Raw genomic sequence first — 15,987 nt, 5'->3', positions numbered from 1 at the left:
TACCACCACTACTACTACCACCATTACTACCACTACCACCACTACTAGTAGTACTACTACCACCACTACTACTAGTACTACTACCACTACTACTACTACTACTACTACTACTACTACCACTACTACCACTACCACCATTACCACCACTACCAATACTACTACTACTACTACTACTACTACAACTGTCACTATAAATGGATACTCACTGCAGAGGGTTGAACGTGGGCTTCAGTGTGTATAGCTGTGTGATGTAGTAGGAAGTGACGTTAGCAGCTATAGCCGTGTTGTTGAAGAGCTTGATATTGTCCTGGTTCTCCAAGAATACATTGATCTTCAAACACAAGATAACATTGTTATTCAGGAAATGTCTTATCACACTTCTAATGGATGTTTCGTTAAAATGTGTATTGTTGTATTTCCCCTTAGATTACATCTAGCCTAGGGCTGGGCGATATGATGATTTATATCGTGTGACGATAGAAAAATGTCTATCGTTTCATATTATGCTCTATCGTTTATTTCGTTGTGTCGCAAGTCACACTCTTTTACGGCAATATTTTTAGAGTAAATTGGACGACACTTTGCACACGTGTGGAAGGAAATTTGCAACACAAACAAACATGGAGGAGAGTGAACGTGACACAGAGCACGGAGACACAGAGCAAAAGAGGGGCTACTTCGGTCGCATGGACGTGGTTTGGGTATGAAAAGTCTGACACGGACTAGAAAACCATCCTCTGCAAAATATGCCGCAGGCCGGTCCCGACAACAGGCTCAAACACCACTAACCTCTTTTACCACCTACGCAAGAATCATGTGAAACAGTACGGAGAGAGTCTACGGATGAGACCCAAAAAAGTACAGTTGAGTGCTCAAAACAAACCCCCGACTCAGACGTTGAAGAGGCTTTTGCTTGCGGTACACCATATGGCAAATAATCACCAAGATGGAAGGAGATAACAGCTGACTTTACAACTTACATCTGCAAAGACGCGGCCCCGTTTTACACGGTCGAGAAATGGGGGTTTCGTGAGTTGGTGTTAACACTCGACCCAAGGTACCAAATGCAAATTTATATGTGCTACGTATTAATGCCAAAACAACATGCAAAACAGGCAAGCCCCCCCCAAAAATATATATATTTTAGGCCTATATTTATTTTGTTTGTAACTATAGTTGAAGTGTTTTCTATTTATCTTTGTATATTTTATACATTAATATTTTGTTACATGCTTAATTGAAGATTTGCACAAAGGTTCTAAATTAAAGGAGAAATAATGAAATATGAGTAAGTACCTTTTATTTAATGAGTTTAATTCAAAATGTAATAAGAAATAGGCCTTTACATGTGGTCATTTTATATCAACTATTTATTCATTGAATTTACAGAAAATGTGCTATATCGTGATATGTATCGTTATTGGGATATGAAATGACCTACATCGGGATATGAGATTTTGGCCAAATCGCCCAGCCCTAAATCACATCAAATCAAATCCTGATGACAGCCAGCCTAAATCAGGGACATACCTGACTCGCGGTAACAAAGGTGTTGAGGTCCTCCAGAGAGAGGTAGGTCACAAAAACACCGATGTTTTTCACAAACCAGGCGGTAGAGTTCAGCTCTGGGTCGTTTGCGCTGTAGCACCTAGGTCCACCTAGGTTACAGAGACAGAAGAAGAACAAGCCTATGTCAATGCACTTGTATACTATCATGCTACATAATACCATCACATGCTGTCATCATCCCAAATAAAGGTTAGTCATTAACCTGAAATGGATAAACAAATTCTATGACAGAATAATCATCTCAGATGAGTAGGATTTTACAGGAGCTAATCATATCCACACTGGAATATGGTTGTGTGCTTAGTAGTAGTTTTTATCCAGTGTCAAACCTTCCAGTGACACAAAGTCTTACCTGTGCCAAGGTAAGTCTTAATGGTGATGTACACATCCCTCTGTGCAAAGTCAGAGCTGTTGTAGCTGAAATTGCTTCCAAGGACTGAGACTCTGAAGCAAAACAACAATGTGATCAGAACAAAGGCTATGCATGCTGTCAGTGTTTGACATATTATATCATCTAACGTGCAAAGAAAGGATTCATGATACTTTTCAGTCAATTAAAAATGACATTAAAAAAAATAACCCCTTACAGTTTCTGGAATGCGAGACAGCTGGCGTTTTGCACTTTAGATGAGCTGACGAGGCTCCTGGTAAGGAACCTCAAGTAGTTCTTCAGTCTGAGGTCAAACCAGGCATTCACCTCTGACCTGTTGTCGCTGTTCAGAGCTAAAGACCAGACGCAGGGAAGGGTCAGCTGCTTCACAGCATCAGGGACATCCTCCTGAGGTGAGAAACAAGATCGGTTGAGGTGAAAATGCCCAATATACACGTTTCTTTTCAATTCAAATTGGGCTGACCACAACACAAAAGACAAAATGTGTCAAATCCTCATCAAAACCAAGTACGTTCAAAAATAGGAATACAATTCAGGAAGTAGAAGTGCTGCATACTGTTTCCAGGAAGACAGGCGTCTTGGCGTAGTTGTTGAAGACAGCACATATGTTGGAACCGTTGCCGACCACGTCAGGTTGACTGAGGAACTGACTCAGCTCAGAGGAGGTTATGGAATTCAGGAGCTGCAACACCAGGAGAATGACGGATTACTGATCAATCGATCATTAAAGCAAGGGGACAGCCACTTGAAGTAGGCCCAAGTTGTTCTAATTGCAATGTTATACTATTGAAGAAGAAGATGAAGAAGATGATTAAAAAGAAGAGGTCCTCTGCCATTACCTCAGGTTGGCGTGTGTCTGGCATGAGCGTGAAAAGCATTGACAGGTCGGGGAATCCAAAGCCAAGGAACGTGCTTCTCAAAAACGAGTAGAAGCTTCCGTTTACATAGCATCGCAGTGGCGTTGGCTCTGTCAGACAAGAAAAAGGCCAGTTTAGATAAATGTATTTAATTAATATGGCCCAGCATTAAACAAACACCTGAATTACTATACTATAGGTCCCTAGAACCAGGATCGAAGAACACAGTTTTAGACCCAAATGCGTACCTTTCAGGAGGAGTAAGGAATTGCTGTAGATTTCCCTCTGTGTGTCTTTAGTCAGTGTAGACCGCAGAGTGTCTAATAATGAGATTCTGAGTTTCCAGAAGAAAAACAACGAGATATGTGTAAATTTCACACTAAAAAGCTATTTTAAATGTTCTATTACATTTGTTAATTTAGATTAGCTTGAACTTGTTTTATCTTCACATGTGAGAATATAGCACATCAGAACACATCTAGACAGCTGTAGCACATCAGAACACATATAAACTGCTATAGCACATCAGAACACATATAAACTGCTATTTGACTTAGTTATCTCTCCTTACGCTTCTTGGCTGCTGTTGCAGCCCCTATCCTTCATGATGCGGAAGAGTGGTGTCACTTGATTGGATGAGATGTTCAGCAAGAGTGGGTTCAGCCGAACCCTGAGCCAAACGAGGAATTGTGTGTCGTTGATGGCAGTGGAGGACAGGTTCCCGCTGTCCAACACCACCTGGAGGAAAGCTGATTTCACCTCTTCTGTGTAGTTCTTCATGTGTTTCTGGAAGAATTTTCAAACATGTCAATAAGGCATTCAATATTCAATATTTTCAATGTTATAACACAACTGAAAATACATATGCAAAAAATAATGAGCTAAGTGTCCCAATTTCAAAGGCAAAGGCTTGCTTTAGACAGTTTTCAAACATAGCATTGTACAATTGACAGCAACATGCTGAATTGTGGATATTACATATGGCAATACTAACTAAAACTCAATAAACAACAGACGTTAGTAATGTCTCTCAAAACTATTTTAGTATTGTAGAACAACCTCAATTCTAATCAGAAACATCAATGCTGTGTACCTAAAAGGTTAGTAGACAGATGCTGTACGTACCTGAATGGCAGGTGAGATTATGTCAAAGAACAATCCAAAGTTAGCCGGACTGATGGCTGCCATGATCTTGTTGACACCCTGTACCCCTTCAAGTTGGGAGGGAATCGTTGCGAGCTGAGCCAGCTGGATAGGAGTGAGGAGATCTGCTGCTTTCACCTGGAGATCAAAAATAATTTAAACAAGTGTCTGACTTTGCACATCAGGACCTCACAGCCAATTTTTAGGTTATTACCACTTCAATTAAGGAACAGCTAATACTTAGCTCATTTAATGCAGAATTTAACATCCTATTTCAGTTCCTAAATTGAAATGATCTGACCCCAGAGAAATGACTTCAAGAGGAAAATAGCTTCAGACTCTGTAGTACTGTAATACAAAAATATGTTTCACTGACATAATGCCTTGTAACTTACTCCATTGAAATCACTCTTCAGGGTCACAAAGTCCACATATGAAGCATAGACCCGGAATTGTCCAAAGTTGCTTTCAAGCCAATCCCTGTCATCTCTCACAGTCTTCACACAGGAGAATCCTTGGGGGAGGGACCAAAATAATTGAATACTAATTCAGTTTCCAAACTTTATTATTTTAATCTGTTGACAATTGATCTATTCGTCATTTATAGCTTTAGTTATTCTTTCAATCCAATAGATGTGACGTTACTTTGTTATGTGGTGAAGCAACAAATCATGTCCCATAGAGATGTGCAAAATCTGGACCACGTTCTGTAGTCAAACGTTGTTTAACGTTGCAGATATAATGCCATGAATAGAGCCGATGTGATGTCAGAGATGCATGTTTGTTCTACACATAATGTTCCAAAACACTGTGTGCTGCTGAACGCACCGCTGCTATATGCATGCGAAGTGAATATGGAAGCCATTTCAGAATTGCTAAATGTAAACAGAACTTGTTGTTATCAGAGACAGGTGATGTGGCAACAATACGATTAGCTGGTAAAGTATAAGGCAGCAGTTGCTAAATTACTGTAAACAACTTTGGCTAACTGTGGAGCGAAATAATTTACTTATTTACTGCTAATTAGCCTGGCTCAAATGTCTTAGCTAGAAACGCGACGCTGTCTCCAAAACGGCTAGCTAGCTACAGTGCCTAAAGAAAGTATTCGTATCCCTTGTCTTATTACAGATTTGTTTTTACAGCCTGACTTGAAAATTGTTAGTTTTTTTTATTCACCAATCTACATAATGTCAAGGTGAAAACATGCTTTTAGAAAATGTTGCAAATGTATGGAAAATGAAATGCAGAAATATCTAATTTACATAAGTATTCACAGCCCTGAGTCAACACATGTTAGAATCACCTTTGGCAGCGATTACAGCTGTGAGTATTTCTGGGTAAGTCCTTGCCGATGACAAGCACACCCATACCGTGATGCAGACACCACCATGCATGAAAATATGAAGAGTGGTACTCTCTGATGTATTGAGTTGGATTTGCCCCAAACGTAACACTTTTTATTCAGGACATGGAGATCATTTCTTATGTTTTTTGCAGTTTTACTTTAGTGCCTTGTTGCAAACAGGATGCATGTTTTGGAATATTTGTATTCTGTACAGGCTTCCTTCTTTTCACTTTGTCATTTAGGTTAGTTTTGTGGAGTAACTACAATGATGTAGATCCATACTCAGTTTTCTCCTATCACAGCCATTAAACTCTGTAACTGTTTTAAAGTCACCATTGGCCTCATGGGGAAATCCCTGAGCTCAAAGGGATATTCATTGTCTGCTTTGTTTTTTTACCAATAGGAGCCCTTCTTTGCGAGGCATTGGAAAACCTCCCTGGTCTTTGTGGTTGAATCTGTGTTTGAAATTCACTGCTCGACTAAGGGACCTTACAGATAATTGTATGTGTGGGGTACAGAGATGAGGTAGTTATTTAAACAAATCATGCTAAACTCTATTATTGCACACAGAGTGAGACCATGCTACTTATTATGTGACTTGTTAAGCACATTTTATTGAACTTGTTTAAGCTTGCCATAACAAAGAGGTTGAATACTTATTGACTGAAGACATTTCAGCTTTTCATTTTTTAAATTGATTTGTAATTCATCCGAAAAACACAATTCCACTTTGACATGATGGGGTATTATGTGTAGGCCAGAGATACAACATCTCAATTGAATCCATTTTGAATTCAGGCTGTAACACAGCAAGGCGTGTGAATACCTTCTAAAGGCACTGTATGTCTACATTTGGTGAGCATTGTTTGTCTGTGTCACTCTGGTTGTTAGAATTATCTGTTGTATGGTGAACTTGGGCTTCATCAAGGTTTATTTGACAGTTCAACTTTTAATTTTTTATTAATTTGTAAACATTTCTTAAAACATAATTCCATTTTGACATTATGGAGTATTGTGCCAGTGACACAACTTTTCAAACTGTGGAAACAGTCAAGAGGTGTGAATCCTTTTTTATTTACATTTTTTACTTACAGATATGAACAACAATTTACAGACGCACACAAACAATGACTACATCTGATCTGTCCAGACCCACATGCTCACACCCTATCCCTAGTGCCTTAAATTGCATCAATTCGCTTTTCTTGGTCGCCAATGCTATTTCAATATTTAATTATAAATCATTTGATTTTTCCATTGTGTTAATGATGGCAGATTGATTGACTTCCATGTCTTGATTGACTTGCCATGTCTTGAAATATGCAGACAGATGGATTAAAAATATGTTTATATATAATACTTCTGACAGCCAATGTTTTAACTCCCCCTACAACCTTCGGACCTTGTAGGATCCCCAGAAAGCATGGATTATTCAGTCATTATTAGTTTTACACTTAAGACATGACTAGAATTTGTGAATTTTGTCTCTTGTATAATACATTATATACATTATTTTATACTAGATTAAGCCTACATTTTAGTTAACTGTAATTTGGTTAGTTATGCTCCAACTTTCCCTCTATCTGCCAATATCAATTCATTTTAAGTCTTGGTTCCAATAGTTTATTTATTTATGAAGATATTGTAAGTTGGATAGGTTCTCTGAGCTTTTGTATATCTTCCCGATCATATGAACATCCTTTTCTGACTCAAAGAAGATTCTCTCAAGATTGCTCTGATGTCTAAAATATTTCAAATCTAAATTTTGTGATATGTAACTTTTAAGTTGCATGTCCTTAAACAATCTACATTGATATGTCTAAAATTACTTTTTAATTATTTAATTCTGTTACCAAGTCATTTATGGTTTCTATGCCTTTAGTTTTCCATATAGACTCATTTATCAGTGAATTCTGAAAATCTGTCCAAGGATTGTTCCAGAAGGTTGTGTTTTTAAGGAGTGATTGGTTCTTGCAGAACACATTTCATTTTCTTCCATATTGTTTTTGTGTTATTAACTATGAAGTTGTTCATGTTCTTAGCTTTATCCATTGAAAACAGATGCATGAAAATATTCTGGGATGAGCATGTGCATCTTCAATATGTACTCATTGTTCCTCTTTAGTGCATTTATCTGTGTCACAAGTAAAAGCCCTGGGTGGTGAGTTGATACAACTCCAAGTCTGGAAGGTTAACACCACCCTCAGACTTAGGAAGATGTAAAACTTTCCTTTTTATTCTATAATTTTTATTTGCCCATATGAAGTCTGATAGCATCGAGTATACTTTTTAAAAGAATGTCTTCGGTGGGGCAATTGGTACCCGAAAATAAATACAAAAACTTTGGCAGCCATGCCATTGTAAAGAGGTTTATTACACCTGTAAGATTTATGGGAAGATTATTCAATTTAATTAGATCGGCTTTCATGTTGTTCAGTAATAGGATAAAGTTATCTTTATTAATTTGTTGTTTGTTGTCACTTATTAAGCATCCTCATTATTTAATGTATTGTGGTCCACTTAAACGATTGCTGTAGATTGTGAGTTATTCTTTTTATTTTTCCTATTGCCATTATTTCATTTTTTTTTCTTTCGCGTAAATGTTATATCCTGAGATTTTTTTGTATTCTGAAAATATTTTTACCATAGGGGGCATTGAGTTTTCAATATTGGTCAGGGATATCAGCAGATCATCTGTAATAAGTTTAGTTTTTATTCATGTTTACCAATACGGATATCTGTTAAATTTGGGTCCTGTGTAATTATTTTTGCAAGCGGTTCAATTGCCAATGCTAACAGGAGGGGGAGAGGGGACTTCCCTGTCTTGTGCCCCTTTCTAAAGCAATTTCATCAGATAATGTATTATTATTTATTCTTTTAGCTGGAAAGTTGAAAGCTTCCAAAGTTTTGAATAGAAAAGCCTTTTTTGGGCATCAACAGCCATTTTTAATCTCTGTCTAGATTTTCTTACGTATTGTATTAAACTGAAACATGTTCTTCTATTTGTTTGATATGTATCAAGTCTGGTAAGTGTGAATACTTTCTGAAGGCACCGTAGGTACATGTCAGAATGTTTATTTGTTGAAGGTTGTGACGTCTCTCAACTTTCTAAGTTGCTTGTTTAGATCTGGTCCCAGATGTTATTTCATTCCACAAATCTTTCCATACTGAAGTTGGGCCTCTTTTATGGCATCAGCTCTATGACATCAGCCTTTATTGTTTTAGCTCTGTTCTGACCAAGGTCAAGAATGTAGCTACCATAACTGTGTAGCTAGCTAGCTGATAAACTCAGATTTTTCTGATCTATTGTACACTATATATAGGTATGTTAACTCTAACACAAGTATGTCAACTTTTCAAAATAATATGAAATGTCGTCTCGTGTACAGTAGTAATCAGCTAGGTTTTAATACTGTGTAGCGTTTATATTTTTTTTTGTCCGATGTAAAATTAGGAAAATGTGTTCAAAATATAAGCTAGCTATTCTACCTAGCTTCTGTAAAAATTATAACTTTTAGACTACATTTGTATTTATTCGATAATGTTTTATGTAAAGTATGGAGTTATTTTGTATTTCTAAGTCAGTTAAATCTTAGCTCTCAAGAACACAAGTGGGGCATAATCCAGTTTACAGCCGGCCCCCCATTGGGTTTTCAGCTGATTGTACTGATCACAGCTGACTAAGTCATGAACTACAATCCCAGCGCTCTGTTTAATTGCGACACTGTCTAAATGCAAATATGCCTCGATATGGTTTTTGGAAACCTTTGGAGCTTAACTTTCATATAAGTGAGAAAGAGCTTTCAAATACAAAAGATACACTTACTGTACGCAGTTTAGCAAAGTTGCACCCAGCTGTTTTCACAAGCCAACTCGGCTACGACACATTCTCTCACCTTGCGCTCGCCTTTCCATCAGACCATTTCGTTCCACATTTCTTGTGTTTCTCAAAATACAGCTGGGTGCAACTTTCCTAAACTTCATACAGTAAGTGTATCTTTAATAACTGAAAAATGTCTTGCTTATATTGCATTTAGACAGAACGTTTGGGCAGCGGAGGAGTGTCTGGGAAATCCCCTCATGTGGCAGACAGCTTTGTGAATAGACGGTATAATGTTTATTAACATTTACTGCCTATTTGAATGGGGGCTAGGTAAACTTGCTACTGCCACCATGTCTGATTCAAATAGACTTTAGTACAGCCAACATAGTAACATGATATTTTGAGTTAGAGGACTCATTATGTTACCTTCAATGGATTGGCCTGTCAAATAATCCTTGGTGAACATGAAGACTTGCTGGGACTGGATCAGCGACAACCTAGTGATCACATTATCACACCCCTTGATGCTGTGTAAATAAAAAAAATATGTTTTATTAAAAGACAACATATTAAATGTACTAATGTGCATTATGTAGAATAGATATTTAGAATATACAGTATCTGGCAATCACATGCCAAATCACATCCTCAATAATTATTGCAAACACTGAGAGCTGAAACTCACATTGCACTATAGGAGTCACAGCTGATATTCCTTGGGATGACGGAAAAGGTCCCGGGATGAATGCTTGGGAGGAATAACGGGAGATAGACTTGGAACCAAAGCTTGAATCCCAGAGTATCTAGTGTCTGCAATTTGGGGGCGAATGCTGTCAGTGTCAGGTTTAAGAGGGTGTCTCGCAGTCCTGGCTCAATAGCTGTCAGGTTTCTCTGCAAAAATAAATAAAAATAAACATTCTGTAAGGAGGTGCTTGGTAGATTAGCAGGATCAGAGAAAATGCATTGCTAGAAAAACAACAACAGTAGGTAAATCGAGTGGCTGGAGTCTTGCCTTAGCTATTTTGAGTAGTAGCATATATGGCAATAGCTTAGGACCACTCCTGGTTAACCATTTTTTAAATGTATTTTTTATTTCACCTTTATTTAACCAGGTAAGCTAGTTGAGAACAAGTTCTCATTTACAACTGCGACCTGGCCAAGATAAAGCAAAGCAGCGCGACAGAAACAACAACACAGAGTTACACATGGAAAAACAAGCGTACAGTCAATAACATAATAGAAAAAAAAGAAGTCTATATACAGTGTGTGCAAATGGCACGAGGAGGTAAGGCAATAAATAGGCCATAGTAGCAAAGTAATTACAATTTAGCAGATTAACACTGGAGTGATTGATGAGCAGATGATGGTATGTAAGTAGTGATACTGGTGTGCAAAAGAACAGCAAAGTAAATAAAAACAATATGGGGATGAGGTAGGTAGATTGGGTGGGCTGTTTACAGATGGACTATGTACAGCTACAGCGATCGGTTATCTGCTCAGATAGCTGATGTTTAAAATTAGTGAGGGAAATGTAAGTCTCCAGCTTCAGCGATTTTTGCAATTCATTCCAGTCACTGGCAGCAGAGAACTGGAAGAAAGGTGGCCAAAGGAGGTGTTGGCTTTGGGGATGACCAGTGAGATATACCTGCTGGAGCGCGTGCTACGGGTGGGTGTTGTTATCGTGACCAGTGAGCTAAGATAAGGCGCAGCTTTACTTAGCATAGACTTATAGATGACCTGGAGCCAGTGGGTCTGGCGACGAATATGTAGCGAGGGCCAGCCGACTAGAGCATACAGGTCGCAGTGGTGGGTGGTATAAGGCGCTTTGGTAACAAAACGGATGGCACTGTGATAGACTACATCCAATTTGCTGAGTCGGGTATTGGAAGATGTTTTGTAGATGACATTGCCGAAGTCGAGGATCGGTAGGATGGTCAGTTTTACTAGGGTGAATTTGGCCACGTGAGTGAAGGAGGCTTTGTTGTGAAATAGAAAGCCGATTCTAGATTTGATTTTGGATTGGAGATGTTTGATATGAGTCTGGAAGGAGATTTTACAGTCTAGCCAGACACCTAGGTATTTGTAGTTGTCCACGTATTCTAGGTCAGAACCGTCCAGAGTAGTGATGCTAGTCGGGCGGGCATGTGCGGGCAGCGAACGGTTGAAAAGCATGCATTTGGTTTTACTAGCGTTTAAGAGCAGTTGGAGGCCACGGAAGGAGTGTTGTATGGCATTGAAGCTCGTTTGGAGGTTAGTTAACACCGTGTCCAAAGAAGGGCCAGATGTATACAGAATGGTGTCGTCTGCGTAGAGGTGTATCAGGGAATCACCCGCAGCAAGAGCGACATTGTTGATATATACAGAGAAAAGAGTCGGCCCGAGAATTGAACCCTGTGGTACCCCCATAGAGACTGCCAGAGGTCCGGACAACAGGCCCTCCGATTTGACACATTGAACTCTGTCTACGAAGTAGTTGGTGAACCAGGTGAGGCAGTCATTTGAGTCTGCCGATAAGAATACGGTGATTGACAGAGTCGAAAGCCTTGGCCAGGTCGATGAAGACGGCTGCACAGTATTGTCTTTTATCGATGGCCGTTATGATATTGTTTAGTACCTTGAGCGTGGCTGAGGTGCACCGATGATCAGCTCGGAAACCGGATTGCACAGCGGAGAAGATGTGGTGGGATTCAAAATGGTCAGTGATCTGTTTTATTAACGTGGCTTTCGAAGACTTTAGAAAGGCAGGGCAGGATGGATATAGGTCTATAACAGTTTGGGTCTAGAGTGTCACCCCCTTTGAAGAGGGGGATGACCGCGGCAGCTTTCCAATCTTTAGGGATCTCGGACAATACGAAAGAGAGGTTGAACAGACTGGTAATAGGGGTTGCAACATTGGCGGCGGATAATTTTAGAAAGAGAGGGTCCAGATTGTCTAGCCCAGCTGATTTGTATGGGTCCAGGTTTTGCAGCTCTTTCAGAACATCTGCTATCTAGATTTGGGTGAAGGAGAAGCTGGGGAGGCTCTGGCAAGTAGCTGCGGGGGGTGCGGAGCTGTTGGGTTGGGGTAGCCAGGAGGAAAGCATGGCCAGCCGTAGAGAAATGCTTATTGAAATTTTCGATTATCATGGATTTATCGGTGGTGACCGTGTTGCCTAGCCTCAGTGCAGTGGGCAGCTGGGAGGAAGTGCTGTTGTTCTCCATGGACTTTGCAGTGTCCCAAAACGTTTTTGAGTTAGAGCTACAGGATGCAAATTTCTGTTTGAAAAAGCTAGCCTTTGCTTTCCTGACTGACTGTGTGTATTGGTTCCTGACTTCCCTGAACAGTTGCATATCGCGGGGAGTATTCGATGCTATTGCAGTCCGCCACAGGATGTTTTTGTGCTGGTCAAGGGCAGTCAGGTCTGGAGTGAACCAAGGGCTATATCTGTTCTTAGTTCTACATTTTTTGAAAGGGGCATGCTTATTTAAGATGGTGAGGAAATTACTTAAAGAACGACCAGGCATCCTCGACTGACGGGATGAGGTCAATATCCTTCCAGGATACCTGGGCCAGGTCGATTAGAAAGGCCTGCTCACAGAAGTGTTTTAGGGAGCGTTTGACAGTGATGAGGGGTGGTCGGTTGACTGCGGACACATAGCGGATGCAGACAATGAGGCAGTGATCGCTGAGATCCTGATTGAAAACAGCAGAGGTGTATTTGGAGGGCAAGTTGGTCAGGATAATATCTATGAGGGTGCCCATGTTTACGGATTTAGGGTCGTACCTGGTGGTTTCCTTGATGAGATTGTATGAGATTGAGGGCATCTAGTTTAGATTGTAGGACTGCTGGGGTGTTAAGCATATCCCAGTTTAGGTCACCTAACAGAATGAACTCTGAAGATAGATGTCAATGTTGTTTAGAAGTGTTCAAATAAACCAACCATCTCAATACCAACGATCAAAATACAAACCTTTGAAGCAAACTCCACAAATGATTGGAAAAATTGACCAATCGCCGCCATATCTGAAGATCCCAGAACCCCTTGGAAAACCTCTTGTACAAGAGATTCATTTGCCAGGTTCGTGGGGTCCAGTATCAGCTCGGCTTTCTGGTTTGGTGAGAGGGAGTCTAGAACTGCCACCTGGGGAGAAGAAGACAACAAAATACAAATGCATTCCACCATATCTCCACATGAGCACCGTCAAATTATAAGATTCCAATGGTGCACCTACATTTTTTTTGTAGAAAACAATTGTTTTACCCCTGAGATGTTGAAGTCTTTGAGATCCGAATAGGTTGTGTACTCGGAGTATGAACCCAGGTTGATTGCAAGCCAGTCATTGTCATCGTGGATGTCCTGCCTGCAAGCTAAAAGACATGTATGGCCGTTTTGATTATTGAAAAGTGGAGTACATTGATGTTATATTCGATAGACAAGGAAGCAACATGCCAAATGTTCACTCCTTTCAAACAAAGCACACTTCAAGCAGCAGAGGCGACGAACAACCAAACAGAAAGCCAATGAGCACAACAACCTGCTTGGTGAGCCCTACCTGGTTCGTTGATGAGGTGTACAGATTTCCTCAGGTATTTCAGCAGGACTCTTGCGATTCCTTCTCTTCTATCCTGAGTCATTTCAGGGAAAGCGCTGTCCATTCCATTTACACTGTAAATGGGAAAAGATACACTCATGACGCTTCCATCCCACATTTGCAATAGATTTTAGTCATCGAATCCATGGCTAATTTTAGCAGGAAGATAGCCCCTACTCACATGACTTGGTAGTTGGTGCAGTTGACGTTTGAGGTAGCAATGGTGAGCATGACTTCATTAAAACTGGGGAGGATGGGAATCAGCTTTACTTCAAACCATGCAATCCAGTCCATCGTTTCGAACTCTGGGAATTGAAGGCTGATGATGTTGAATGTCTGATTCATCATCACATCTCTCACGGCTGGATGGATGTCGGGAATCTGTTGAAACACATGACCAGAGTTCCTCAACACTGCACAACTCATCACGGCATTCCATCGAGATTTGCCGGTAATAAATGAAAGTACAAGATTGATAGGTTTCTCGTTGCTCAATTGTTGTCTTTCGCTATCCACCAAGGGAGACACAGGAAGACATGGGGATTGCTATTTGTCAAGATGAAATCATGCAGTTTGTTTATCTCAAACGTGCATTACCTCTTCCATTGCGGTCAGTTGCGTCAGAAACTCGTCAACATTTTTGAAAGCGTCTCCTTCCTCCAGCCGCTTAAACACAAGTTTAATGTCATCTGTGTCATTCAATGGCCCAGAGGTCAATGTCAACTGTGCCAATTGGGTTGGGGTAAGCAGCGACAGTGATTCCTTCTACAAATAGAAAAAGAAAAAAGAAAAGTGGCGCATGTCAGTGATTGGCACGGTATTGTTATTGAGGGGATAACCATCCAGACAAACACCTAGGCCACTTACGCTGGAGAAGTCAGGATTGAGGAGTTGTAACTCCTGCAGTTCTGCAAAAACAGAAAAGATGCCAAAGTTCCTCTGGAGCCAGTCCATGCTTCCACTGGTGTTTGAGACACAGCCGGGATCTGAAACAAAAGCAGAGTTAAACAAATGGACTTTAAGTTCCACTAAGCAGATGAGTTCAATGGATTGGCCCAGAGAAGTGTGGATGTTTTTGTGCTTTCCAGAACCATTTATTACCTGATGAGTCATTTCTTGAAAGGAATGGATAGATGTAATGAGTGAAGATCAATTGTTGTTGCTCTCTGTCCATGGAGGCTGATTGGTTGCTTAGAGCATCAATGCTGAAAGAGAACAGAGCCTATGTTACCTATGTTATCTTGACTTCTTATTCAATTGTAGGCATATCACCAATTGTATTGACGATGGCATTGGGTATCATGGCTTTACATACACAATTTGGTAGGTCTGACAACTGAAGTTCTTTGAGCTGAGACAGGAGAGGAAATTCCTAGATGTAGATGCCAAGAATGGACGGAGCATCTTCTGGAACAACTTGGCCACGAAACTGGCGTCGTTCAGCTGTGCATTAATGAAGTTGTTGATTTTGACATCTCCAATGGCATCAAGGACATGTGGCATAGCTGGACTGCTGATGTTGGGGTTCTGGAAAGGTATAAACAGATGTATATTGACAAAATCCACACATATTGCCAACATTTTGTTGTAATTCTGGGATTCAACATACCATGCTGGAGTAATCCAGAAGAGCCTGGTCCAGAACAGCAGCATTGTTTTGGAAGAACAGCTTCCACATTTCTGCTGAGTAAGTCTTTTTGCTCGACAATTGGCATTTCAGGATCGTCACCAAGTTGTCCGCTGACAGAAGGGTTGTCTTAAAGAAAAGAATGCAGGGACGTGAACCAAATTAGACAACTGTGACATCAACATGAGTAACATCAATAAAGAAGATGAGGACGAGAGAAATGTATCTGTTGCTACTGACAACATTCAGTGATGAATTGAACAAGCTTACTGAGGAACAGGCATATTCAGAGATGTTGAAATTGCAAAGGAACTCAGAGGAATTGCCAATCGACATTTGTTGCTTCAGTTGTGTGCTGTAGGAAACGGTAATGGAAAAAATACATGATTAGTTTACAAATGATACCTTGTGTGTCTCAACATCTTACAACCTGCACTGTGCAAGACAGCACTGAACCCACCTGTTAAATCCAGCACAAAGTTGTTTCTCTGCAAAAGAGAACATAAAAACAATAGTTCTTCAGACACAAATCATAAATTGCCAATCTGATTCAAGAAAATGTAAATTGCACAGCTAGCATCAACTTACCATTGACCAATGTTTCTTTGCACTATATGGGGGGGAAATAATATTGTTACCAGTGTGAAATTAAATGAGAA

General features: G+C 40.0%; 1 protein-coding gene across 1 annotated transcript in view; it reads right to left on the bottom strand.

Annotated features, from left to right (window-relative positions):
- The window catches only part of LOC106606833 (uncharacterized), a 42,474-nt gene that overhangs the window by 12,288 nt on the left and 14,199 nt on the right, over positions 1-15,987 (bottom strand). Inside the window, exons 57-80 of the mRNA XM_045712327.1 lie at positions 15,917-15,938; positions 15,789-15,816; positions 15,599-15,683; positions 15,311-15,457; positions 15,017-15,228; positions 14,803-14,906; positions 14,569-14,687; positions 14,299-14,466; positions 13,883-14,082; positions 13,663-13,775; positions 13,371-13,477; positions 13,080-13,250; positions 9,814-10,019; positions 9,555-9,655; positions 4,356-4,474; positions 3,943-4,098; positions 3,389-3,603; positions 3,066-3,151; positions 2,800-2,927; positions 2,517-2,642; positions 2,157-2,347; positions 1,922-2,013; positions 1,531-1,658; positions 207-331 (exon numbers count right to left, since the gene is read on the bottom strand). Coding sequence (XP_045568283.1) covers positions 207-331; positions 1,531-1,658; positions 1,922-2,013; positions 2,157-2,347; positions 2,517-2,642; positions 2,800-2,927; positions 3,066-3,151; positions 3,389-3,603; positions 3,943-4,098; positions 4,356-4,474; positions 9,555-9,655; positions 9,814-10,019; positions 13,080-13,250; positions 13,371-13,477; positions 13,663-13,775; positions 13,883-14,082; positions 14,299-14,466; positions 14,569-14,687; positions 14,803-14,906; positions 15,017-15,228; positions 15,311-15,457; positions 15,599-15,683; positions 15,789-15,816; positions 15,917-15,938 — 3,149 coding nt within the window. The remainder of the gene's footprint in view (positions 1-206; positions 332-1,530; positions 1,659-1,921; positions 2,014-2,156; positions 2,348-2,516; positions 2,643-2,799; positions 2,928-3,065; positions 3,152-3,388; positions 3,604-3,942; positions 4,099-4,355; positions 4,475-9,554; positions 9,656-9,813; positions 10,020-13,079; positions 13,251-13,370; positions 13,478-13,662; positions 13,776-13,882; positions 14,083-14,298; positions 14,467-14,568; positions 14,688-14,802; positions 14,907-15,016; positions 15,229-15,310; positions 15,458-15,598; positions 15,684-15,788; positions 15,817-15,916; positions 15,939-15,987) is intronic.

The sequence above is a fragment of the Salmo salar genome, chromosome ssa01 (assembly GCF_905237065.1).
Source record: "Salmo salar chromosome ssa01, Ssal_v3.1, whole genome shotgun sequence".
Lineage (NCBI taxonomy): Eukaryota > Metazoa > Chordata > Actinopteri > Salmoniformes > Salmonidae > Salmo > Salmo salar.
Note: the sequence above shows the minus strand (reverse complement) of the source record. Positions and strands in the feature narration are given on the sequence as shown.